Source organism: Cuculus canorus, chromosome 2, assembly GCF_017976375.1.
Source record: "Cuculus canorus isolate bCucCan1 chromosome 2, bCucCan1.pri, whole genome shotgun sequence".
In the NCBI taxonomy this organism is placed as follows: domain Eukaryota; kingdom Metazoa; phylum Chordata; class Aves; order Cuculiformes; family Cuculidae; genus Cuculus; species Cuculus canorus.
In genome coordinates, this window is record NC_071402.1 from 158,061,445 (window position 1) to 158,087,416 (window position 25,972).

Here is a 25,972-nt window from a genome sequence, read left to right on the forward strand (position 1 = left end):
TCATGTATCCAGATAGACGAAGTAGTTAATTTAGGTAACAAATCACTATGAGTTACCTAAGCATGCTTTTACAGGTACATTGCTAAAGAAAATGGGATTTTGAAATTTTGGAAAGAGTTTTACCTGTTGTTTCTAACATGTCTAAAATAATTCATACAACTCACCGTGACTTAGCTTGTGCTCACAAGCACATTAAACCAAGCAACTCAGATGCATGACAAAACTTTAAGGCATATTAAGGACAACAGCAAACGGCCTTCTCTTTGCTGAATCAGTCCAACTACAGAACCGATGTAGTGAAAGGTGTGACATTCCTTTGGCTATACACCAAAGCTCAGTTCCTTGCAGACAGAAATCTTTATAAACAGTTTATGAACTATGTACTATTGAAGAGAACTGCGAGCAAAGGCATTTGCTCTTGAGACTACTGTGATGGCAAGTGACAGGATGCTAAATAGCAATGGAAACTTTTGGCCAAAACAGTCTTCCTTAGAGAAATCATCAGCTACAGTAGAAACTTAGACTGGAAGAAAGCCCTTGCACGCTTATTACTCAGCCCCAGAGAGGTGAAGCTTACAAGCAACATTGCTGCATGGACATGGTAAATAAGAGCTCTTTTGCATCACTTATTTACATTCAGGAGGTGTGTAATCATGACCCACCTATCACTTTCAGATGCACAGTCTCTGACACCTTGTCTGACTTCATTGTCACGGTGCCAGCATCCTCAGGCTTGACCTGCTTCATTGTCAGCATGTAGCAATTGCCAACATTCCTGATGTCATTGACATTGTTGGTGTAAAGGAGGGTGCCATTGAGGAACCATTCCACATCCTCATCATCATGAGACAGCTCACAGGAGAAGACAGCAGAACTCTCTTCTTCAATTTCCACATCCTGCAGGTGTTTCAGTACTTCTACATTGCGAGCTGTGGGAAACCAAGGTGCATCACACCACTGTTACCATAAATCAGTACTGTTGCCACAAATAGATTGGGTAGCGTTTAGAGTTCCTTAGATGCCATATTATCCAGACCCTTCAATTCTCTTTTTACACTTAAAATTGTTTTGCTTTTTCTTCTCTTTTTGATTTAGAAATAAGTAAGTCTTTCTAAAATGGTAACAGCATTGCAGTGTTGCCTAAACATCCCACAGAGCTCCAGTCCCTGTGTGCTCATCACTGTACACACACACAGTTTGTACCTAAATTGTCCCTCTGCCAAGGAAACACAAAGGATGAGATGAAGACAATGGTTTTGGCCCCAAACAGCAAATACAAAGAGATAAGCAACTTGCTCAAGTTTAAGGAGCAACAGGAACTGCATTCTTTTCTTTTCCAGTCCTTGCCCAGAGGTTTCTCTTTGCAGCTTTTCGACTCATAATGCACTGTTTTTCAAGGACTGGGTAGCTGAGAGGAGGACTTGACAGCTTGACAGTAAATTTGGTGTCTGGATGAACCTCTGCAAGGCCAAACTATTACCCTGGACTTCTGGAAAAGATTCTATGGCTCATCTCCAAGTCTTGCTGAAAGTGACACAGTGATCATCTTTTTCTACAGCTTCACCAGAGGTGAAAAACTGGCTAAAAATAGTGTCATACCTGGATGAGGTAGAACATCATTGTGAATAAGAAACATTCAGGAGATAAAAAAGCTGACACAGTGCTCAGGAAATGAAAACTACAACTAAGATCATCAGAATCAGAGGCCTGTTAGAGTTTAAAATAAAGGACAGTTTTAGCTAGAAATATGAGTTCCAGTTCCTCGGATAAAATGGAAAATAATGTGCCTTGAGAAAGACACACAAATTTCTGCCTTACCCAGATGATGTCCTTCCACACGCACTACCTACTTCATGGCAAGTGCTGGATTTCAGTATCGTGGGATATGAGCACAGTGTGTAATACAGTCAGTTCACTGGAGGTACTGCATTTGTATAAAACTAACAGATGATAACTGTGGGAATCTCAAGAAGAGAAACCCAGAGTGAAATACCAAACCATAAAGACATGCAATATGCGAGCCCCTCTGCTGGGAGACACTCGTACCTTCAACTGTCAGAGTGGCTTCGGTCTCTGCAGCTCCAGCTCTGCACTTGTACACGCCAGCATCTTCGGGCTTCACCTTCAAAATCTTGAGCTCTGCTGAATGCTGCTCCCTCTTAATTTTGTACTTCTCAGAGGGCTCAATGGGAGTGTGGTCCTTGAACCACTTCACAACCTTTGGAGAAGGCCTGAAGTCACAGGACAGGATGACTGAATGGCGCTCCAGAACTGTCTTGTCCTCCATCTTCCTGGTGATCTGTATGTGGTAATCTACAAAGAAGGGTTGGAAAAGAAGAAAGGATCAGTCGGAAGATGAGGAAAGTTTCTGATTTGTATTTCATACCGCTTTATTTCATGTAGGTCATTCACACCTGTTTTGTGAGTCCCTCAGATGACGCTGCAGGTTTCTGTTACAGACCTGATTTGCTTTGAAGATAATATAATGTGATGATCTACAGGGAATGTTAGTTTCTATAAGATAATACTGTATATTAACTACCAAATATTCTGGTTCCGTGCTTACTGAACTGCTCTTTTACTGAAGATTTCATTCAAGTAAGAGCAAATTAATGACAAAACAAGGACTTCAGGATGTGATTGGAGATATTTACTGTGGTGACAGTGGAAGATAAAAAGCCTTGAAGCTTTGTCCCAGATCAAGTCAATGACAAAGTGGATTAAGTAAATGAGCTATCAAACTTGTCTAGTTCAGAAATGGGACAAAATAAACTCTCCTGGCAAATTTCATCTGGTTTATTCCCTTGGGTAAAGTCAAGAAGACAAAAAAAAAGTAAAAAATAAAACCAACTGAAAAAAAAACCAAAACCCACAACAATAAACAGTCTTAGCTCGAAATATTTGAATGCCAGGTTTAAATAAGAGGCACAGCAAACTCATTTAACCAGATCTGCTCCTAAGACATTGCTGTCTCATTTTGTGCATCCATCATTGTGTCCAACAACCTGTAACTGGAAACTAAGCACTTCTTCCACGTGCACAGACATTTCTAAGACCCCAGACTGTGGAGCCTGCACACAAGTCAGCGTGTCTGAAAAATCACATTCTGAGAGACTGAGAGGGAGGATGTCTCATGATCTAATTCAAGCCAGGATGTATCACATTACCTCTGACAAGTAGGTTTGCTGTGGATTTTGATTTTCCAATGGAGAACTGAATGATGCCTGTCATATCAGTAGTGGTTTTCAGTATCGTTAGCCGGTGGATGGTGCCTTCTTGCTGCATGATAATGTTTCGGCCAGCCTGTAAGAGTTCTCCTCGTAGAGACCATTTGGGTGGTTTCACAGATGGAATGGATATCTCACATTCAAACTTGGCTTCTTCAGGCTCAGTCACATCTTCATCACACAACTCCTTTATAATATTAATGGATTGCTCTGGATGAGGGATGGAACAGGAAAGCAGAGATTTAGGATTCATGAAAGAACTCTTTCGTTAACATACTGCACATGCATGTCATCTTTATTACAGTTGAATAATGCAATTATTGGCTTAAAACATTCTCTTTTCTGCATAAAAATAAACTTATATTGCTGATCACAGGGCAGACAGGGAGACTGTGACACTGTCTCAAGAGAATCCACATCTCTGGATTTCTAGTTGTATTTCTAAAGCCACATCCCTACTCTGATATCAAACTCTTGCCATTATATGAAATGGAAAATAAAGTTCATTGAAATGCAGATGTTGATAACAGGAGAGGATTAGGCTGGCCATAGCAACTCTTCTCTAAACAACAAACTTTCTCCAGTATATGTGATAAGCTTATCTGCAACAGGAATTTCCTTAGGAGGATGCCCCATATATTAATTTGTAGGATGTCCCTATCCTTATGATCCTAAAAAGAAGCAATCTCAATAGAGTTCAGAAGAAATTAAAACAACACTGAATTAAAATTCAAGTCTCATTGTGTTTCCAAAGTAAATGAGACTGGCTTTTCGAACCCACCAATCCTCCTTCAGTGTATCCTAGAGGTAAAAAAAAAAATTGTTTACTACCTTCAACAAAGAAATTAGCACTGCTTTTGTCATCAAAGGCATCACAAGTGTACGTGTCTTCATCTTCATAATCTGCATCATTGATGATGAGTTTCCGATAGACACCATCGCTCACAATCTCGTATTTGTTACTAGGGTGAATTTCAACATCCTTTTTGTACCACCTAACTTTGGCATTGGCACGAGACACCTGGCACTCAAGGAATCCCCGATGCTTTTCAAGAGCAATCTTATCTCGCAAAGGCTTCACAATTTTCACAGGCAGCTCTAAAAGGAGTTAAAAGAAAAAAAACAAGACAGGATAACCAGTACAGTTTACATGAAAGATGGCAATTAAAACCTCATTAGCGATACTGGTTTTATGGTCAGTTATATGGACAGTGATGGGAACCACCACTACATTAAGTATTCATCTAACACACAGCAAGTGAAGAGCTAATGAAAGGAAAATTCTTTACCCCTATTTTACCAATTGTATGATTGAACTGTAGAGATAATAGTAATTTACTCAGCTCTACACAGCAGTGCTATGGCCAAGCCAGGAACTGTTCTCAGATTTCCTGAGCTCTTCATTGATGTGTTAATTCAAATGCCTTCCTTCTCTTTGTCTTTATTCCCCAGCGTAAGTTTAACGCAAAAATATTCCTATATTTTTTTCTAAGCACACACCAGAAAGAAAAAGTTTAGGAGAAAGTCAAGCTAAAGCTTTTTGCCCCTCAAAGTTTAAATATAAGTTTTAATGTCTTAGAGTACAAAATCAACCTTCTTACAAAATAAACTGTTATTAGCAAAAGTGAATTCCCAGCTGTGAGGCTGAGATTTCATATGGAGTAATGTAGGCAGGAGTTTTTCTTTCCTTGAAAGCTCTAAATGTTTAACTTTCCTCACATTAAACATGAGGGAAGTGGTTCCATTTGTAAGATGAGAGCTTAAGCAGTGTTGGCATGAAAAGTGTAATTACCTTTTACAGTAAGCTGGGCTCGAGATTCTGCCTTTTCTGCTACAAATTTGATCTCTGCTGCATCTTCAACTTGGACACGCGCGTAAGACAGCGAATAGGTCCTTCCTGAGAACAGACACACAACTGAATATAGCTTCCCCCGAGCAAACAGCTTCACTCTCCAAGGCACGCTAACAGGTTGAGCATCACCAACTGCTCTCATGGCAGCAAGGCCAAACACTCCTCTACGTTTATATCCCCGTATTTAAGATAACTTAACCTCATGTCCTCTAAGGACTGTTTAAATGTGGTCTCTGCCACCTGGAAAGTACCTGAAACAGAAGTATCCAGCCCACTGTTAGATGATATACATTCCACCCACTGATGGCAGCACGCGATGGTGGGATGACATCAAATTTACCTTGTTAAAGTTCCCACCATGTCACTGTCTAAGCCTACCTGCAGCTCCAAAACAAAAGGTAAACTCTCTGCTAAACTTTCTTAGCTTGATTTTGAAGGTCAGACCCTTCTGTCCAATCTCCAATACCAGCATCTATTCCATCCCACCCTCATTCAAGAATGAGATCCCCCTTTTTCATCCTACCGTCTTGACGCATTCTGATGTTATCGCTGGCCTTCAGCTTGTTGTCATTTTTGTACCACTGGGTTTGGACCTCATCATGTGAAATCTCACAAACGAAAGATGCACTTTCATACTCATTCACTTCCAAATCTTCCAGTGGTTTCACAATCTTGATATCTCGGGCTGTGAAATAATATACACAAATATTTATTTGGGGTTTCTCCATAACTAAGTGTGGTGGTTTTACCTTCTGCATAATCACATAGAAAAGAAAAATGGGACTTGTTTTATTCTAGACCGGCTTCCCTTCCTGGGTAGTCTCTTGCTTCAACACTGTAAGTACATTTTGTGCTTGAACGTACAGGTATGTTGGATCTCACTGAACAGAGATTTTATGAATGCTGGAACTTTACACAGGATTGTTTTTCTGTCAAGGAAAACTAAAACCAAGCTTACAAATCTTTTGTGCCACTGTAAACCTGCCTCATTCATATGCTTCTCTCCATGCTTTCCTCTTACACCTCTGCTTGTGTGTATGGACTGTATCAGTCACAGGGATCTCAAACACATGTTTTACCCAGGAGACACCTTTTCTTTATTGTCTCCTGAACTCAGTATAATCCACTTTAAATCTGCAGCTTTGCATTAATTTGTGCCAGAACTGACCCCTATTTCTGTGTTATTTCAACCTTTTCCTTTTGAAAGGAAGGGACTTGATACACTTTTGATTACCTGCAGGATTGGAGTTCAAATGCAAACCAGCCAGTATTGAAATAGCAACCCATCCCAATCACTAAGTCAGGGAGAAAGGTTAGAGTTCAATAAAGCCATGGAACAGGACAGGCATTCATGAAGATTTTTCAAAACCCAAGTAGCCACATGAGGACAGCATCTAGTAAGCAATAAGAAAGAGCTGGGCTGTCTTTTCAGATGTCCCTTTGGAAAATCACATCTCCCAGGGCGCAGCAGACCAGTCTGTTCAGTAACTTGACTTTAGCACTAGCTTAGGTCTAGTGCTTCAGGTCATGGTGACAAAACACCAGTGATGCTTTAGCAGTTGCACAGTGCAACACGTGGAGAGAAAAACCCTCTTGACCATAAAGGAGAAGGAAGTCAGAAATCATGACCCTTTCCCTAGTGTTTACAATGTTAAAAGTAGGGCACTTCTTGAGATCGTAGCCGAGGTTTTTCCAGCCCCTACTCAGGCAAAGTTCCCTTGTGACAGTGGCAGAAGCTAAATTGAACAATATCAGCACCAGCCACTGAATCCCTGATTTGTGCCAGCCTGTCCGGTATCTGTTAACTTGCCAATCCAGAAACACCATTCCAGTTCCAGAGAAAAGAAATCACTTATTATAAATGGAAAGCTAAGTTAGCACCTCTTCCAAAAATACTTCTCTAAGGATAGAGCAAGCACAGGACAGCTCTGCCAGCATTTTCTCGCTAGGAAGATAAAGTTATCTAAAATGAGTAATTGTGAACTATACACTGTCCACTAAGCATTTCCTGCTATGTAGTAAAAAATAATGCAGCAGATATAATTTCCTACTTCGGTCAAACATACCATGAACCTTTAGGGTAGCTGATGTCTTATCTCCAGCTGCCTCACATGTATAGGTTCCCTGGTCTTCATATTCACACTTGTGGATAACAATGCTTCTCTTATTTCCCTGGGAAATAATCCCCACTTTTTTGCTTTGCCGGAGCTCTTTCCCATCCTAGAATGGAAAAGACCAGACCAGATCACCATCAATTCTTCTATATCTGCACCAAGAAAAACAAACATTCAGATCTGTGCTTAGTTCTACTGTCTCATTGGGCTCATATTGTACTCATATTGGAACATAAAGCACAATGCAGAGTAGGAGTTGCTGAAGAACACGCATAACTTTTGGTTGACCTAAGACACCTATTTGAAGGCTTAAAGCACTGTGTTGGCAAAAAGCCCCTTCAGACATTACATTGAAGAAATGCTGTTATCCCCATTCAAGGAAATATCAGCTGAGCCTCAAGGAAAGTTCATAAACAGCCTGAGCTGATCTCCAAAATGAGTACCAGGTGAAAGGGAATTGATACTTCATCTTAAATCACAGTTGCCCATGAGGTTATAAATCCTGTGTGAGAGCTGCTAGACATGAAGTAAAGCATGAGACTGTAATGCTGTGAACAGCAGAGCTCACATTCTGTGCAACAGAAGCTTAAGAGTTCACTAAAAACTCAACAGAAATTTAACTTTCAACCTGATAAACACACCTAGTGAATAAATAACACTGAAAGTGATGAACTGGGCAAATAAAAGAACGTAAGTTCAACAGAGCAATACTAAGAGCTGTAGAGTATAGGCTCAGAATCACATCCCCTGGAAGTGAAATTAAAGGTTCTCACTCCATTCCAGAAAAGTCAGAAACTGAAATACCACTACCCGTCAAATGCTGTACCTTGAACCACTTAACGTCCACGTTGGGCCTGGACAGCTCACACTCAAATATGACCTTGTCCTTCTGACTTACAGTGGTATCTACCAAAGGTTTGCTGATTCTCACAGGCAATTCTGTGAAAAAAGGAGAAAGTTAGTGGAGATTTAGGTCTCCAGGATATCGGGCAAAAGGAATAATGAATAGGCAGGATGTGGCTTCCATGTTTAGTAGAACTTGTGAGAACAATATCTTATTGTTTTGAGCATATTATCATTACTTTCTCTGTGGACGTTACAATAATCCTGTTGACATTAGAAAGATACATTATTGATGATGGTCCAGTGCTTAATGCCCTTTGCAGATACAAGGAAAGCTTGTTGCCCTCTTATATAATTGCTCTCTGGATCAGAAGACACCCATGTCCCACACCAACCGGGACCTGAGACTTTCAAGTCTGTGTACCTGTCACAGTTAGCATTCCTGATGAATGAATGCCATCTGCTTTGAAGGAGATGAGTCCTGCATCTTCAAGAGTCACTGAAGAAAGAGTTAGTGAATGTTTCTTTCCCTGGACACGAAAACTGATATTTGGTGCAGGCTTCAGCCGAACGCCATCCTTCTGCCAGATCCCTTCCACATCCTCATGCGACACCTCCACCTCAAAGGTGACGGTCCCTTTCTCAGAGACTTCAAGGGGCTGAAGACCTTTCACCAGCTTGATCTGCCTCGCTGAAAAAAACAACATGGACAAGTTGGAGATCTCATACTGACAGCTGTGAAACAGCCTGAGGAGTTCCAAAATAGATTACTTCCTTATTTCTCTTGCAGATAATTGCCAATTAATTGGTATCTGCCAATTAAAGATGACTAATAGAGATTAATGGAGCATATGGTATGGACATTAAGCAGAAGCAATGAGAATGCAGCTGCATCCTTGGGAAGCACAAAATCCCCTCTTTCCATTAGAGCAGTAAGTCTATAAACCAGAAACAGATGTACATTCATGTTTGCATGACTAACCTTGGCTGGCAGCTATCAGGACTATTCAATTACTTCCTATACAAACACTGTTCCATCATTTTTGTTCTTACTACTTGGCTAGAGAAACAGCCAGAGCCTAAAACCAGGTATAACTGAATCTACAACCAACTGCTGAAACATCTTGGAAGGAGATTGAGTACTACCCCGAGCCTGAAAAATAATGCCTCGGCATGCAATGTGTGAAAGAGGATGGAGCAGCAAACTGCCCCGTACCACACTGCATTCTTCCAACACATTGTGACCACAAAAGCGATATATTTCTTTATCTTCTGTGGATGCAATCCATCCCATTTAACTGAGACAGTAAAACTGAATCTAGCTCTAAATCAGGATTGTAGTGACCCATGGTTCCTTCAGCATTCCAGGCAGTGATCCAGTGCCTCTAAGACTCAAAATAATCTCTGGAGGGCTTTTTTTTCCTCTCTCTCTGGACTACAGAAGGAGCTGAAAGTGATGTGTTAGATTAAGGCCGCGTGAATCCAAGTCTGATCTACCAGCTGCTAGTCACTAGTAATGCCTGGGTTTTTTCTAGACCTATTCACTTTGGAAGAAAGATGAACAACTGCCAAGGAAGTAGTAACTGTCCATATCATGATGTTAAAGAAGTTGAGTTTTGACAGCTGTCAGCCAGGAAGATTTTGAAGATGAAGCTGTCTTAGCAGCACATGAAAGGGATTAGAGAAACTCTGTTCTATATGAGGCAGTCTGTCTTCAAGTTTTTATATCTTTGATACCATCAGAAAACCGCAATATTGTAAGGCTGGAAAGACCTAGGAAAATCAACTAGCCCTTCTTCTCCCACTCTAGGACACTCTCAACTCCTTAAGTTGTCCCAGACAAGATACTTCACTAATCTTTCCTTCCCATGATGCAGCCTCCAAAACCTCCCTAGACAACCCATTAAGTCGCACAACAATTTAAAGGCTTTTTTAATTGTACAACTTGCATCCTTCTCATTGTAATTGAGGTCCATTATTTTGTGTTGTTATTTCCACATGCAGAACAGATTATTCCTTTCCACTTGATAGCAGCCTTCTATATACTTGAAGTCTGCTACCAAGTCCTTCCTTACCTATTATTTATGACCTGCACAGCACCAATTGTGGCAGGGGCTTTACAGACAAAACCAGACAGTCCTTAAGTGCTTAAATCTTGAGAAATGTATGTGGGGAAAAAGGACAGAAAGGCAGGGCCACAGCTGAAACACCATTAGCTTACTTGAAAGCGCAGCACTCTCAGATAGAAAATTTGCTTTTGTAGGTTTTTTTAACCCTGAATGAAGAGACATTCTGAAGGATGTGGTCTGCAGAGAAGAATTAGGGCAATGAATGGCTGAAGAGGGAATGGTTTGCTAAAAGACATACAAAGGAAAAAACAGAGTGTTCCAGAGAGTGAGAAATGTGAGAGGAAGGAGAAGAATCAGATAAATTTAATGGTCAACAGCATGACTAAGAGGTAGTGGGATGAGATGGAGGCAACAAGAATCAGTCAGCTGTTCTCTGTTTACTGCCTTTGCTTCCACCTCCTCTCAGTCAGTAGCCAAGCCCATGCCTGTGTCTCCAAGTAGGAGTAGCAGTGGCCATTATGAAAAGACCAGAATCCACCTCCAAACCTTATCCATGGAATTTATAGAACTGGAGATTATTCAACTTACTTTCCACATTGATTTTAGCTTGGGTCTTGTCATCAGGACTCTCACAGCAGTAGAAGCCCCTGTCTGTAAAGGAGATGTCCTTAACCACCAACGTATGCTTTATTCCCTCAGCTTTGATCTCTATTTTTTCACTAGGCTTCAATACGATGCTGTTCCTCATCCACTTCACCTCTGCAGGCTTGGTCAGCTCTACCTCCAAGGTCACAGTGTCCCTCTCTTCAACTGTTCTGGGCTCCAATTTCTTCTTGAACGAGATTGAGGCCTCTGCCAAAACAGAAAAGATATTAGTAAGAATGTAGAGGATCCAGAAAACAAAGCTTTCAGAGAGAATTAAAATGGTGGCCCATGTACCTCCAGTCCCAAAGTACTCTGGGCACTCGTATTTAGTGATGTACAAGCAGAATTGCCCTGTTGCTAATATAATCAGTCAGAGGGAAGGGCACATAAACCAGCACAGGTGCAGGCATCAATGACAGCCTGTCAAAGGAACATTATCAGCTCCTACCTCGGACTCTGAGATTTGCTGTGCTTTCTACACCTTCCGCATTGGCGGAGATTTCAGCTGCATCTTCCAACGTCAGATCAGTGATGGTGAGACTGTGGTTGGTGTCCTTCTGAGAGATCGCATACTTCTTGCTGGCTTCAATCTTGACACCATTCCTGAGCCAAGTGACCACAGCGTCACTGGGAGAAACGGTACATTTGAACACAGCCTCTTTTCCTTCTTCAGATATCACATTGTTGAGACTCGTAGTGAATTTCACCACTCTAGGAGCTGATGGATAAAACCAAAACATTTAGGAGTAAATCTTTGAGACGCAGCATAAGCACCTTCAAAGGTCAGGTTGGACAGGGCTTTGAGCAACCTGATCCAGTTGAAGATGTCCTTGCTTATTGCAGGGGGGTAGGACTGAATGGCCTTCAGCAGCCCCTTCCAATGCAACCTATTCTATGATTATCACCATGCAGTTCTAGAGACATACGTTTAGGGGTGATGGTAACACTGCTCTTGTCATCTCTGGACTCGCAGGAGTACTCTCCCTCGTCCTCAGCCCGGATCCCCGTTATTGTCAGTGTTCTCTTGGCCCCTTCCTCATGAATCTGGAAGCGCTTGCTGGGCTTGATCTGAACGCCATTCTTGCTCCACACTACTTTCCCTTTGGCATGGCTCACATCACACGTCAAAGAGACGCTGCCTCCAATCTCAGCATTAACAGCTTCAAGTTTTTTGGCAAACTTCACGGGGATTTCTGAAATGAAGAAGGGAAAATGATGAGAAAGAAAAAGATGAAAAATGTGTTCTAAGAACCACTTTCTAGCCAACTTCAAAAGAAAAACAAAACAAAACAACAAAACCCAACAGAATTGGGCATCAATGTAGACAGAAACAAAATGGAAAGATGGAAAATTAGGGAGATTTCTTTGACATGGAATTTTAATATCATTATCATCCTGTAAAGCAAGCAGAGTGCCTTTAAACAGGACTGGGGTTTGCCTTCTTTTCTTTCTAATTTCATATCCAATGAGACCATGAGGTGTTTTTACATCAGAGCTTGATTTGCCTGACTAAATGTAAAAATCCACATGGATGCACAAGCTCCAGCAGCTTTGTCTCTCCTGACACTGGAGACAAGGCCAATGGAGTCAGAGAAATCCAGGATACGATTTCTTTCATCCTGGAGGAGACATTTCAATATGTCAGAAGTATCATGATGTATTAGTAACTACTTCCATACCAAGACTCCAAAGGGAGCCAGGGAGGTGTATCTTAGCTGGAGACATCTCCAGTGTGAGTGTCTGAAGGGAAAAGAGTAGGCTTTTGTTCTGGGACGTCACCCTTCTCATCTCCATCTGTGGACCAGCTGTACTTCATCCTTCCTGTCAATTTATAGCCTTGATTAGGAAACAGCATCGCAGGTGCACCACTCCAGGAACAGAGGAAGATACAATTCAGATCACATTTTACCACGTGACTCACTCAACAAATGTCCTTACACAATATCTTCTATACACTCATCAGTTTTGTTATGCTGGTGAGTAGAGTAGGGAAGAGCTAAGGCTCTGTCATGCCCCAGGTAATGGGGTTAGGAGGAGACAGAAACAGCATCATGACCATAGGGAGAACACACCAGGAGAAGCACATATCACAGGCCTCCTTGTTCTGAGTGGCCAGAAAAGGGCAAAAATTTGGTGTGTGAAAGCAGAAGAACTTTACTAACCCATGGTAGAGCAGCCACAGCGGCTGCAGCAGCAATTCAAGCCTTGAGGTTGGACTGGTTTTAGAGAGAACTGGGACTTCACCTCCATCCTGCTGTGTGGGAAATACAGCTGTTGGGTTGGGACATAACTTGTGTGCTGTTCTATTCTCACCTTTCACTTGTACTTTGAATTCCTGCTTGTCACTCTTTGTCTGGCAAGTGTACACAGCCGTGTCTGTGCTCTCAGCCACGTTCACTGTCAGGGTCCTGGATGCCTCCTCACTCTTGATCTCATATTTCTTGCTTGCCTTGATTTCTGTTCCATCCTTGAACCACTTCACTGCAGCAGTTTCAGGGGTTACTGAAGTAGTCAGTGTGATGCTTTCATGTTCTTGAACAATGAGAGGCTCTTTCTGGACAACTTTCTTTACAAATTTAGCCTCTGGTTCTAGGAAAGACATTAAAATAGAAAAACTAATAACTCTCAAATCCTTAATCCAGAAGTTTTCTACTACCCTCTTTATGACTCACAACACCAGCTCATCCATACTCCATAATACCCCAGGGAATACGGCTGTGTAATTGTGGCTGGTGTAAACTTTTGCTGAGTGAGAAGAAGGAAAATGACTTGTTAGGCCACCCAGAGCTTCGTTTTAGAAGACAAGCAAAGGAAATGCAAATACAAGTTTTATCTGCTGCCCACAAGAAGTCTGCTTCTAAGAAGTCAAATGGCCTGTATAATTATTTCCTCTCCCATTTTTAGGATTTTAGATCTAATTAAGAAGAAATATTAATATGCTAAACCTGCATTTATGGCCTATTTTCTTTTTTTGAAAGCTCTTTTCCCTTTCACTTGGTTTCTTCTCTATGTAGTAAAATTCTTTGCCACAAAACTGGGCAGTTCTGTTGCACAAACAGCAGCAGACCAGCTTTTCTTAGTCCCTTTTCTCGGTAGTTCTATTTCTGCTCTTCAAAATTTCCCACTTCTACTTTCAGCTCCCCACCACTTAAAAAGGTTGTGTGATGGGGTGGGTGAAGGACACATTAAGAAAAAAAAACTATGCAGTATTTCTATAACCAAAATAAAAGTCTTCAGCCAGATTTTCCACCTCCACACTGCTAGATTAAGAAGGTCAGTTTATGTTTAATATGGTTCACTGACATTGCTCCAGGGAAAATAATGGTGGCTGCAGTGGATAGGGAATATCCAGTTTTCTTGTAAGCCATATAGAGAGATGTTTAGGTGAGTCCTTACCTATTGCTTCCAATTTGAAGGTCAGCTTCTGTCCTGCAGCCTCACAAATGTACTCTCCAGCATCTTTCTTCTCCAGCTGCTCAATAACCAGGCGCCGGGTTTTTCTCTCAGTTTCTATTTTGAATTTTCTAGAGGAAATGAGCAGTCTTCCATCCTTGTACCATTTCACTTCGGTTGCGTCCTGTGCTACCTCACAGCTGAGGGTGGCGCTTTCTGTCAGGACAGCGCTCACCTCCTTCTGGACCTTTTCTTGGTTTATAAATACAGGTTTTGGCTCTAAATGCAGATGGGGGAAAATATTGATTGAGGGATTAAAATGCAATCAGTCTTACAGGTTTCTGTGCAGACATTTGGAAAATATCTAGGTGGCCAAAACCAATTGCCTTCACTGGGCAATATCTAACTTTCTGTGTGACTGAATAGCAATGCAACAGCCTAGGAATGGAGAGGAACAAGAGGGTCCTTGGCATCAATCCTATGGTTGCAAGCCACTATGCAAAAAAGATTTAATTCAAATGCTCCCAAAGAACATCTTATCTTGCATGTCACCAAAAGCTCACTTAAGACCTACGGTGAACTGTCAAGGTCACAAACACAGCACTATGGGTTTCTGGAACACCTCTTCAAGGTCTCTTCCACTTCTACAAGCATGATGTTCAAAAGAGACAAAGGAAATATGATCTCCACATGGTGCTTAGGTAGGTTAGGACCATGGCTGGCCAGGTACCCAAGGTTGCAGTGTCAACACTCCCTCCAGCATCACATGCTTAAAGCTGTATTGTCACTGTGTGAGTCTTGTTCCAAAAGACCAATTGTTGGGAATCTTTCCTGACAAAGGGACATTTGGTACCTGGCAGACGTGGTAAAACATCTCAGAAGACTAAGATCTCAAACACATAATGGCATAGATTCAGAAAAAACACTGTTTTCAACCCATCCAGTGAGCCTTGCTGCCAAAATTGCAAATGACTAAGCATTTTCCAGCATCTCAGCTTTCAGAAATGGGATAGTAAGCCTAATAAGAAATTGATTTTTTTAATGGCTCTTTCCTTTCAAGAGGTTCAGTGCACAAGAATCAACCTTTGGGACCACAGAAATGGGAGAGATCTGAATAATATATTATTATTTCTATTATATTTATATCTGTAATTATTACACAGCTATATTAAGAATGAAATAGACTTTTGTGCTGTGCTATAGCTGTATTCCCAGTTCTACAAGTCCAAGCACTCAGGTACAGAAAATTAGGTAAACCCTACAAGGTGCAACAAAGCCCAGATTATTGCAACTGGGTCACTGTGTAATAGCTATTAGAGGTATTACTTTATTATCTTCTGCTGCAATTCAGACAAGATATACCTTACCTGTGACATCAAGTTTGAAGGTCAGTTTCTGTCCGGCGGCCTCGCAGGTGTATTCCCCAGCATCTTTCTTCTCCACCTGACCCACCACCAGGCGACGAGATTTGCCCTCTGTCTCCACCTTGAATTTCTTGCTGGTGGTGATGAGTTTCCCGTCCTTGTACCATTTCACATCTGTCTTCTCCTGGGCCACCTCACAGCTCAGGGTGGCATTTTCTGACAGAGCAGCTTTTACCTCCTTCTGGACCTTGTCCTTGTTTGTAAACACAACTTCTGGTTCTGAAAAGAAAGAGAAATTCAGAGTGTCTCCAAGTTACAACATTGTGCGATCCTCTTATCATGACTTACATGTAACACTGGAAAATGAGCTTCTGACTTGACAATACACATTTAAAACTATTAAATGAGCATGCAGCCTGTTTTGTGGTGAGGTTTTTTTGTAGTTCGGTGGGGTATTTTTTAGATTGTTTTTAAAGAAGCTTTTTGTTGCTTTGTCGCAGATCAAACTAAGATTAGTATATTTATGGCAGCAAGCTAGATTATCTAGATCATTTATAACAGTATTATATGGCAGTCTCCCGTCAAGGCACAATACAGTTTAGTTGATATTGAGTGCAAACTAATGAATTTTTACTGGGAAGAATTGTCTCATAGTGCTTTACAGCCCCATAGCGTTGATTCCTTTTGTTCCCTATGGCTGCGTCTGCTGCTGCTACTGTCCTGTTGGCACTAAGTAACTTTCTTCAGCACAAAAGGTCATAAAATCAAGACTTACATGTTTAGGAATCTATTATTACTCCCCATGCAGCCTTGAGAAAAGCCCAGCCCATCTCACATTCTTATATCCAAGTGGTGAAATCCTCTTGTACTCTAGTAGACACATTAGTCAGCTAACTTCGAAGAGCATTGGGAGGCAGGTAGTGAGTTGGAGAGCTGAACCCATTCTCCTACTCTACAGCTTCAGTAGGGTGACACATCTGAAATGAGTCTGCATGACTGTCCCTTTCCCTAGATGTCATTTACTTGACGCCATAAAGACCACCACGTATATGAAGCCTTACTGTCATATTCAACGCCCAGGATGATGTGAGCTCTTGCAAGAGAAAGAAAAAGAATGCAGACATCAAGCAGACACCCATCTGCTCTCTACCATGGCTCTTCTCTGAAACACACTGAGAATCAGCTGCTTTGAAAATTGTTCTGGTTGTACCAACACATGGAGATGAAGAAGTACAGTCAGTACTTTCCTTTTCATTGTTCTGTTCCTACAGTGATGGGTAGTTCCAGAGTTTTTCAAACATGGGCCTCCCTGTCTTAAGGATTTGATAAAGTTTTACATAGAAGATATAGAGAACTGTATTTGTAACTCTTTGTCCCATTTCTCAATGGGAAGCTGTGATGTTTTCCAAAAATTAGAAGCATAACAGGAAAAGATCTTATGAAATAATTTTTATATATAACCTAGAAACAGGAAGGATGCGAAAAAGAATCTTCTCTCACCCTTGACATCAATATTGAATGTCAGTTTCTGGCCAGCAGCCTCACAGGTGTATTCCCCAGCATCTTTCTTCTCCACCTGACCCACCACCAGGCGACGAGATTTGCCCTCTGATTCCACCTTGAACTTCTTGCTTGAGGTGATCAGTTTCCCATCCTTGTACCATTTCACATCAGTTTTCTCCTGGGCCACCTCACAGCTCAGGGTGGCATTTTCTGATAGAGCAGCTTTTACCTCTTTCTTCACTTTGTCCTTGTTTGTAAATATAACTTCTGGTTCTGAGTAGAGAGAGAAATTCAGAGTGAATTCCAAGATATGATGTTGCTCATCCCCTTACTACAGCTTACTTGTAACACTGGAAACCAAGTTTCTGACTTGACGATGTACATCTAAAACTACTGGTGGAACATTCAAACTGCTCTGTGGTGAGTTTTTTGTATTTTGTTTTGGGTTTGAGTGCAAACATTGAATAAACACTCCACCACTCTTCAACTTGACTATACTCTAAAATTCACTAAGAATCAGCTGCATTGCAGAGTTGTTCTGGTTAAACCAACATGTGTGGATGGAGATGTACAATAACTACTTTCTTTTTCTCAGCCCCTGTTCCTACAGATATGGGTAGCTCCAATTTTTTTTTTCAAGGATGGAGCTCCATGTCTTAAAGATTGCATACTGTTTTACATAGAAGATATATAATTATATTCATTTTTTCTAAATATGCTAGAAGCTGGAAAGCTGGGCCAGAAAATCTTCTCTCACCTGTAACATCAAGCTTGAAGGTCAGTTTCTGTCCGGCGGCCTCACAGGTGTATTCCCCAGCATCTTTCTTCTCCACCTGACCCACCACCAGGCGACGAGATTTGCCCTCTGTCTCCACCTTGAATTTCTTGCTGGTTGTGATGAGTTTCCCGTCCTTGTACCATTTCACTTCAGTCTTCTCCTGGGCCACCTCGCAGCTCAGGGTGGCATTTTCTGATAGTGCAGCTTTTACCTCTTTCTGCACCTTGCCCTTGTTGATGAAAGCATCTTCTGCCTCTGGAATTAAGCGTACAGGGGCAGATTTAGAAAATGTATCCTTCACAACTACACCCCTTCCAAAATGCACACATCAGTCTTTGGATTATGGTGGTGGAGATGGATTTCACATTCACATTCCCTGCCTATAGTATCAACTGAACATTAACATTTAAGTTACATCAAGTGTCAGTGACACACTCCTTCACTGATAGTCCAAGATAGCTTAAATGGCCCTGAAGTTGCTTTCACTTCCACCATTATCATTCTCCAAAACCCGCAGAAAAGAGGTTCACACATCCCAAAGTTCAGCAGCACAGCAGATGACGCAGTCTGGATGAAGTCTGCTTGTTGTAAGAGGACAAGCATTAAATTGTCCAAACAACCCAAGAGCTGCAATTTGCTCTGCCAGCAAAAGCTAAGCTGGTCTTGGGAAACAAACTTTTTGAATCTATCCTGTCTCTATATGTTTATTTCCCAAATATTCCAAAGATACATCATTCCAGGACTATGTGTCTCTAACAAATGAAAATTAGCAGGACCCTGTGTTGTTTACTTAGCACTTCACCATGCCAGAATCAAAAAGGAATCTGATATATTAACTCCTCAATTTGCTCTAAATTTCTCAAGATCCAGCTGAGGGATTTCAAGGTTAAATCCTGTTCTTGCTAATGTCATGGGATGAAGAGACCTGGTTTCCTCAGCTACTGTTTCTGAGATCAGTTCTAGTATTTCCTTTTAGTTGGCAGAAGCCATAATAGAAAGGTTTTCTCCATACTAAAGAGTTTTTTTCTTTAAGGAAGGAGCATTTGCAAGAGAATGCTTGTGTTCAGAAGCATTTCTCTGTCCTTTAATTTCTTCTACAGTAATTGAATTCTCATTTGGTTATCTGAGCATCTGCGCCTGCTTCCCAGGGAAATCTCCCATTGATATAGCCTCAATGGCTCTAAATTGGAGAGAGGCAGATTTAGACTAGACATAAGCAGGAAATTCTTCACAACGAGGGTGGTGAGGCACAGGAACAGGTTGTGGATGCCCCATCCTTGGAGGTGTCGAAGGCCAGGTTGGATGAGGCCTTGAGCAGCCTGATCCAGTGGGATGTGCCCCTGCTCATGGCAGGGGGATTGGCATTAGGTGATCTTTAAGGTCCCTTCCATCTCAAATCATTCTATGATTCTATGATGTTCTGCCTGCCCTGGGCTTGGCCTACAGAAATCCACTGCATACTTCGTTTTCAAAGAAGGGAGACGGATATAATTGTTTGAACACAACAATTGAGTAAAACATCACTGCCTACTGAGATGGAATTTGTGAAACCACATCCTTTTCCTCTCCATTTTTCTCAGGATGTAAAGCAGAGATACAGCAAATTCACTCACCCACAACATCAATCTTGAAGGTCAGTTTCTGGCCAGCAGCCTCACAGGTGTATTCCCCGGCATCTTTCTTCTCCACCTGACCCACCACCAGACGACGAGATTTGCCCTCTGATTCCACCTTGAACTTCTTACTTGAGGTGATAAGCTTTCCATCCTTGTACCATTTCACATCAGTCTTCTCCTGAGCCACCTCACAGCTCAGTGTGGCATTCTCCTTCAGCACTGCTTTCACCTCTTTTTGTACTTTGTCTTTGTGTTCAAACATGTCATCTGCAAGATTGGAAAAAAAGAAAAGTTTAGAAAAAAACCCACGAAAATTAAAATTTTCCCTCCAAGGTCATATGCTAGAGGGTTTTCACTGGGGAACAACCTGGTAGATTACAGTTTAAATAAAACAGATGTAAAATCAGAAGAGTTAATAAGAGTCAGAGTTAAGCAAATTCTTGTGGAAGCACTGGCAGCAACAGCTTGCTTCCAGACAGCACAATTTCTAGCTGCTGCTCATTTGGGCAGCAAAAAGAACTACCACGCCAGATCTTTAGGCTTACGGCTGCTTTCCTACACACACTCTGTACCATCATTCTCTGCAGGCCAGGCAGGATGGACTTTTTTGGGGAAGAAGTGCGTATTCTGTTCACTCGTATGAAAGACTGAGCCGCATATTCACAACAAACAAATCCTTTGTTTCCCTGCTCTGTCCTCATACCTGGATCCAAGTAATTTTCAGGAAAAAAAAAATTATAATGGTTATGAAATAGATGTATAGAAACCTAGAGTGCCTTCACAAAGATTTACATGGAGTTGTGTCCTTATAGAATAGCATCACTTCCTAGATATGTTCCACAGAATATGCGCTACTAATAGCACAACAGCACAGTCATAAAATAGGTTATGAGTGATCTCTGGAGGTCATCCAGTCCTACTTCCCCACTCACAGCAGATAAAACTACATTGAGTTACTCAGAGCCATGTCCTATTGAGTTCTGAATATCTCCAGCAGTGGAGATACCACCACAACAAGGCTCCTGTTCTAGAGTTTGACCACCCTTATGGTGCAAGATTTTCCTGATGTGTTTCTAGAACTTTCCATGTTCCAACTTGTTTACTTTGCCTCTTCTCCTGATGTAAGAAGTAGCTACTATTTCAAAAAGTGGAATATTCTGATTTAAGCCAAAATAGAATTACTTCTATATAGAATTAGTTTTCTAACTTCAGTTAAGTTTCATCTAAATAACTGTCATTTTTATTTTTTTTGAAATTTAGACAGAATGTCCCTCTGATAGCACGTTTTTTCAAAGTGTTTTTCCAGACTCTGTTCTTCTGAAAAATGATAGCATCTGCTGGTAAGTATGATCTGTGCTGAACAGATGTGTCTTCTGTAATCATCTCTGTTTGCAGTCTTTCTCTATCTAAAAATGAAAGGTTAGACAGAGAACTGGCTCGCCAGCATTATTCCAATCAGCAGAGATTTGGCTGTTGTAAAGTTCATAATAACATTAAAATTAGTCCTTGGAAAGTAAGAGAATATGCATAATATTTCTGGGAAATTTTATATATATGCATAAGTGGGAAATATATTCTGTAACGAGCTCTTGTCTCATTATGTATGATTGGTGGAATTATCCCCCTTGTGTTCAGCACTGTAATAAATGATGCTTGCATTCTAAACCTCCAAAACAAGTATTAGAGAGTTTATTTGCTAGTATTTTGGGTATCATTCCTATCACCATGCTTCTTTAAGAAGAACGTGGAGCTTTGGACTCACATCCCCCCATTAGATAGCTGTAGCCTGCAATAGAAGCTCTTTTTTGCCTTCTCTTCTCCAGCCTGAACAAATATGACAAGTGTTCCAGCCCCCTAATCATCTTAGTTGCTTCTGCTGGAGCTATGCCAGTAGCATCTTGGATTTCCAGATGTAATCACTCTCCAGTTCTCCAATGAGGCAGACACAGAACTAAGAACAATAATTTGATTTTATTGTTGGTTTTGGTAAATTCCAGGAACACCATTTTAGAAGCTGGGCATGGGCAACAACCTTCGACTTAGGAATCATAAGATTATCTACTCTGAAACAAATTAATTTAATTCCTGGAATTAATGCCCAGGGAAGTTGTGGCTGCCCCATACCTGGAGGTGTTCAAGGTCAGGTTAAATAGGGCCTTAGGCAGCCTGTTCTAAGGGGAGGTGTCCCTGCCCATTGCAAGGGTGTTGGAATTAGATGATCTTTAAGTTCCCTTCCAACCCAAACTATTCTATGATCTCTGTAGCACATTTATTTGGAATTAGCAAACTTGTATGAATTATTGTAACTGATTAAGAAAGAAAAGATGAACAATTTGTTCAAAACTCAATGTAGAACCTGATATCTTCACACTAAAGTGTTCAGAAACTTCATTAGTGGAAAAGAATCTTACCCAGTGGAGAAGTAGGAAGGAAAAGGCCAGCTAAAAAATATCTAACTGCCCTCTAAAATCCCCTAAAAGGCAGAGGCCTAATAAGGAATGGAAAAAAAAGGACAGGTCTGCTGGAACACTATTTCTCTGGGGTTAGGAACTGTAGTAAGAGAGCAAGAATTGCCAAAAGTCTGTCTGGATCCAACCTTCATATCCCTGTTTACGGAAGGGATGTGAGATGGAGAGAAGAGTGGTGACAGACAATCTGCAAAAGACACTGCTATTTCCCAGAAAAGTGACCCCTCAGTGTCCAAGCCATGGGATATTCTCTCATGAATATTGCTGTTCCTCAGAAGCCCTGAAAGCAGGTCAGTCTTTGGGTTTTCATCCGAAAGTCTCATGCAATCCTGCATTATTGCTGTCAACAGCTTTCTTAATTGCTCAGTTGCAAGCACAAACAATCACTGGGAGCACTTCAGTGCCTTGTTGCAGCCAGCAGAGGACAAAGATTTCCTGATAAGATCCTTCTACAAGAAGCCAAGACAAGCTTTTCCTTCAAACAGTGTGTTAAGACCCTTTGTTAATTTTTGCCTTTCAGGGTTTCATTTATAATCTGCTACAATTTTTCTAACAGCTTCTGCTGTCAAAGGCATTCATTGTTTTAAATAAAATTACAATCTCAGTTTTACTCTGTTCTATTCCTAGCGCTTGCATAGAGCTATAGAAAAAAGTCACATAACTGAGACACGGAACAATAATTACCATAGTTCTTCTGGCACAAAAGAGAGTTGCCAAACACAAAGGAGGTTAAGGTAGATTTGACTCCAATTTCCTTGTAGGGTCACTCCCAGCATTATTTACCATAGAATGCAGACATGGCAGAGCAAGCAAAATGAAACCAAATAAGCTTGAACTTCTGCAAGACTCACAAGTGGCAGTGATGTGAATCTCAGTGTGAAAACATCATGTTTTCACTCAGGCCACACTGGGAGCACGCCAGTCACAAACCACCTCCCATGTGGAAGATGCATAATCACGTCCCTAACTGGTCCAAAATAAAAAGATTTGGATGGTGCACCAGCCTGCGTAGATGCACACACTTCTAAATAGACACGATTAAAATTAAACTTGGGTGAACCCATTGAATGAAACAAAGGGCAAACATTTGCACCATTGCATTCATATTGTTCCATATCACTTCCTGGGATCTGCTTTTAATTGGACACATCTTTAAGGTTTTCTTCTGGTCCAAAATCAGGAAAGAAACATCTATGGCAAATTTAGTTATTCTTCCCTCATAACCCTTTCAAGCAAGACAGAAGCAAGGAAGAAGGAGAAAGGAAGTACTGGATAATATTTTCCATGGAAAGTAACTAGCAGCAAGGACAGAAACGTACAGATTGGTGACTCACCAGCGTATACAAATTACTGGATATTGATCTGAACTCAAATTCAAACTCATATGTGTTGTGTAATTCCTAATGAAATCATATTGGCAAATTCTCTCACCAACCCCATGTCTTGTAGAGATGTGGCAGAAAATCTCTGTCACAGTAGGGATAGAAACTACAGATTCTTAGAGTGGAACTACAGACTCCTAAAGAGTGGAAGGATTGTATTGTTCTTGTCTTATTATATCATATTTTTTCTTAATAATCATTCCTGATCAAAATCAGGGGAAGAACACAGGCTGAAGTGGACTTTTCTCTTTCCCAAAGCATCCAAACACATACCGAGTTTTAAGAATAATCACTTTATGTCTTCTTGCTGACCCATATAGACGGATGCTGGGGGTAAATCTACGTCACTAGGGAACGTTCTTTATAGCAACAGAAAAAAAAAAAAAGAAAAAAATAAATTAGATAATCCCTCACCTGTGATGTCAAGCTTGAAGGTGAGTTTCTGGCCAGCAGCCTCACAGGTGTATTCCCCAGCATCTTTCTTCTCCACCTGACCCACAACCAGGCGACGAGATTTGCCCTCCGACTCCACCTTGAACTTCTTGCTTGAGGTGATGAGTTTCCCGTCCTTGTACCATTTCACATCAGTCTTTTCCTGGGCCACCTCGCAGCTCAAGGTGGCATTTTCTGATAGAGCAGCTTTTACCTCTTTCTTCACTTTGTCCTTGTTGATAAATGTATCCTCTGCTTCTGTGGGGTGGGAGAAGAAATTTAAAAATCACAGTTATGTTCATGCTGTCCAAAATGTTCACAACCAAATGCAAAATCCTGCTTACAAAACTTTCTCACTGCTTTGTCATTTTGGAATGGTCCTACTCATAGCTAAGATCTATCCAGACAGGACCTGGCCACCTCCATAGCCTAAGGACAACACATCAGCCATTTCTGAGCAAAATGAACCAACATCCTAGGAGTTAAGGTTCTTCCCATCACCATGGATCCACAAGAAGTCTTAGTTTTTGTTCCTTAACATAACACACATATAAAAACCCAATCTCATCTGCCACTGGGACTCCAGTGTAACTTTGCCCATTCTAGGTACTTCTTGAATATGATTCCAAACCTACTTTCTTACACATCTAGAAGATGGCGGTACCTTTATCCCTATAAATCACAGCAGCATATGTAAACTTGTTTAATTTCCCTTCACTCTAAACTTAGAAAACAACAAGTACTTCTGAGTGGGATTCATCTCACAGGTGAAGGTGTCTAGCTAGAGGCATCTCTGTGACTATGGACATGCACAACCTGGCTGCCTGAACAACCTCAGTACTCAATGAACATCTAGGCTGCACAGACCATCAAGCCTAGAGAGTGATTCATTTTGCTCTGTAGTAAAGGGAAGCCACAGACCATTCTGTAATGAGAACCAACATATCTCCCACCTGTGACGTCAAGCTTGAAGGTGAGTTTCTGGCCAGCAGCCTCACAGGTGTATTCCCCAGCATCTTTCTTCTCCACCTGACCCACCACTAGGCGACGAGATTTGCCTTCTGATTCCACCTTGAACTTCTTGTCAGTGGTGATAAGTTTCCCGTCCTTGTACCATTTCACATCAGTTTTCTCCTGGGCCACCTCACAGCTCAGGGTGGCATTTTCTGATAGAGCAGCTTTCATCTCTTTCTTTACTTTGTTCTTGTTGATAAATGCATCCTCTGCTTCTGTAGGGTGGGAGAAGAAATTTAAAAATCACACTTACATTCACACTGTCTAAAGTGTCCAAACCCAAATAAAAAGTCCTGCTTATGGAAACTTCCACACGTCTGTCATTTTCGACTGATCCCAGTCAGAACTCGTGACATGGCTCTCTGTACAGCCTAAGAAAACACATCAATCATTTCTGAGCAAAATTATCCAGCACCTCAGGAGTTTACCTTCAATCTCCATGAAGCCACAAGAAATATGACTTTTTGTTCCTTAATGTATTTCACAAATAAGCATCCAATCTCATTCACCACAAGGTTCCATTTATAAGCTTTGCCCATTCTAGGTACATCTTAACCAGACCTAACTTTCCTACTTCTTCCAGACTTGTTTTCTAACACATCTGGGAAATGGCCTTACCTTTATCCCTATAAATAACAACATATGTAAAGTTGTTTAATTTTTCTTTACTCTAAAATTAAAAAAAAACAAGGACTGCTGAGTGGAATTCATCTCACAGATGAAGACAACTAGCCAGAGGGGTCTGTTAGTCAGTGGAAGCACACAAGCTGGTTGTTTGATCAACCTCACTACTGAATGAAAATCTAAGCCACGGAGAACATAGACGCCAGAGAGTGACTGATTTGGTCTGTCATAAAGGGACATCATGGACCACTCTGATGAGAGTCAACATCTCCCACCTGTGATGACAATCTTGAAGGTCAGTTTCTGGCCAGCAGCCTCGCAGGTGTATTCCCCAGCATCTTTCTTCTCCACCTGACCCACAACCAGGCGACGAGATTTTCCCTCTGTCTCCACCTTGAACTTCTTGCTTGAGGTGATCAGTTTCCCCTCCTTGTACCATTTCACTTCAGTCTTCTCCTGGGCCACCTCACAGCTCAGGTTGGCATTTTCTGATAGTGCAACTTTCACCTCTTTCTGCACCTTTTCTTTGTTGACAAATGCATCTTCTACCTCTAAAATAGGGAAACATTAGAGAAAAAATACATAAGACAGAAATATCTTGTGACAGAAGGATGCTATATATACTTTGTATAGGTGCTTTATGGGATC

The 25,972-nt window shown here is 41.3% G+C and overlaps 1 protein-coding gene across 13 annotated transcripts in view; it reads right to left on the reverse strand.

Moving 5' to 3' along the window:
* The window catches only part of OBSCN (obscurin, cytoskeletal calmodulin and titin-interacting RhoGEF), a 201,046-nt gene that overhangs the window by 129,232 nt on the left and 45,842 nt on the right, over positions 1–25,972 (reverse strand). For 12 of the 13 annotated variants that reach the window (XM_054057971.1, XM_054057967.1, XM_054057964.1 and 9 more), the window contains exons 11-31: positions 25,600–25,875; positions 24,640–24,915; positions 23,669–23,944; positions 19,402–19,671; positions 17,768–18,043; positions 17,008–17,283; positions 15,511–15,786; positions 14,147–14,422; positions 13,064–13,339; positions 11,677–11,943; positions 11,199–11,468; positions 10,694–10,957; positions 8,461–8,727; positions 8,020–8,132; positions 7,146–7,299; positions 5,603–5,764; positions 5,020–5,124; positions 4,059–4,325; positions 3,168–3,437; positions 2,047–2,313; positions 663–929 (exon numbers count right to left, since the gene is read on the reverse strand). In XM_054057971.1, the coding sequence (XP_053913946.1) occupies positions 663–929; positions 2,047–2,313; positions 3,168–3,437; positions 4,059–4,325; positions 5,020–5,124; positions 5,603–5,764; positions 7,146–7,299; positions 8,020–8,132; positions 8,461–8,727; positions 10,694–10,957; positions 11,199–11,468; positions 11,677–11,943; positions 13,064–13,339; positions 14,147–14,422; positions 15,511–15,786; positions 17,008–17,283; positions 17,768–18,043; positions 19,402–19,671; positions 23,669–23,944; positions 24,640–24,915; positions 25,600–25,875 (5,151 nt within the window). The remainder of the gene's footprint in view (positions 1–662; positions 930–2,046; positions 2,314–3,167; positions 3,438–4,058; positions 4,326–5,019; positions 5,125–5,602; positions 5,765–7,145; positions 7,300–8,019; positions 8,133–8,460; positions 8,728–10,693; positions 10,958–11,198; positions 11,469–11,676; positions 11,944–13,063; positions 13,340–14,146; positions 14,423–15,510; positions 15,787–17,007; positions 17,284–17,767; positions 18,044–19,401; positions 19,672–23,668; positions 23,945–24,639; positions 24,916–25,599; positions 25,876–25,972) is intronic. The other variant, XM_054057959.1, reaches the window with a different exon arrangement.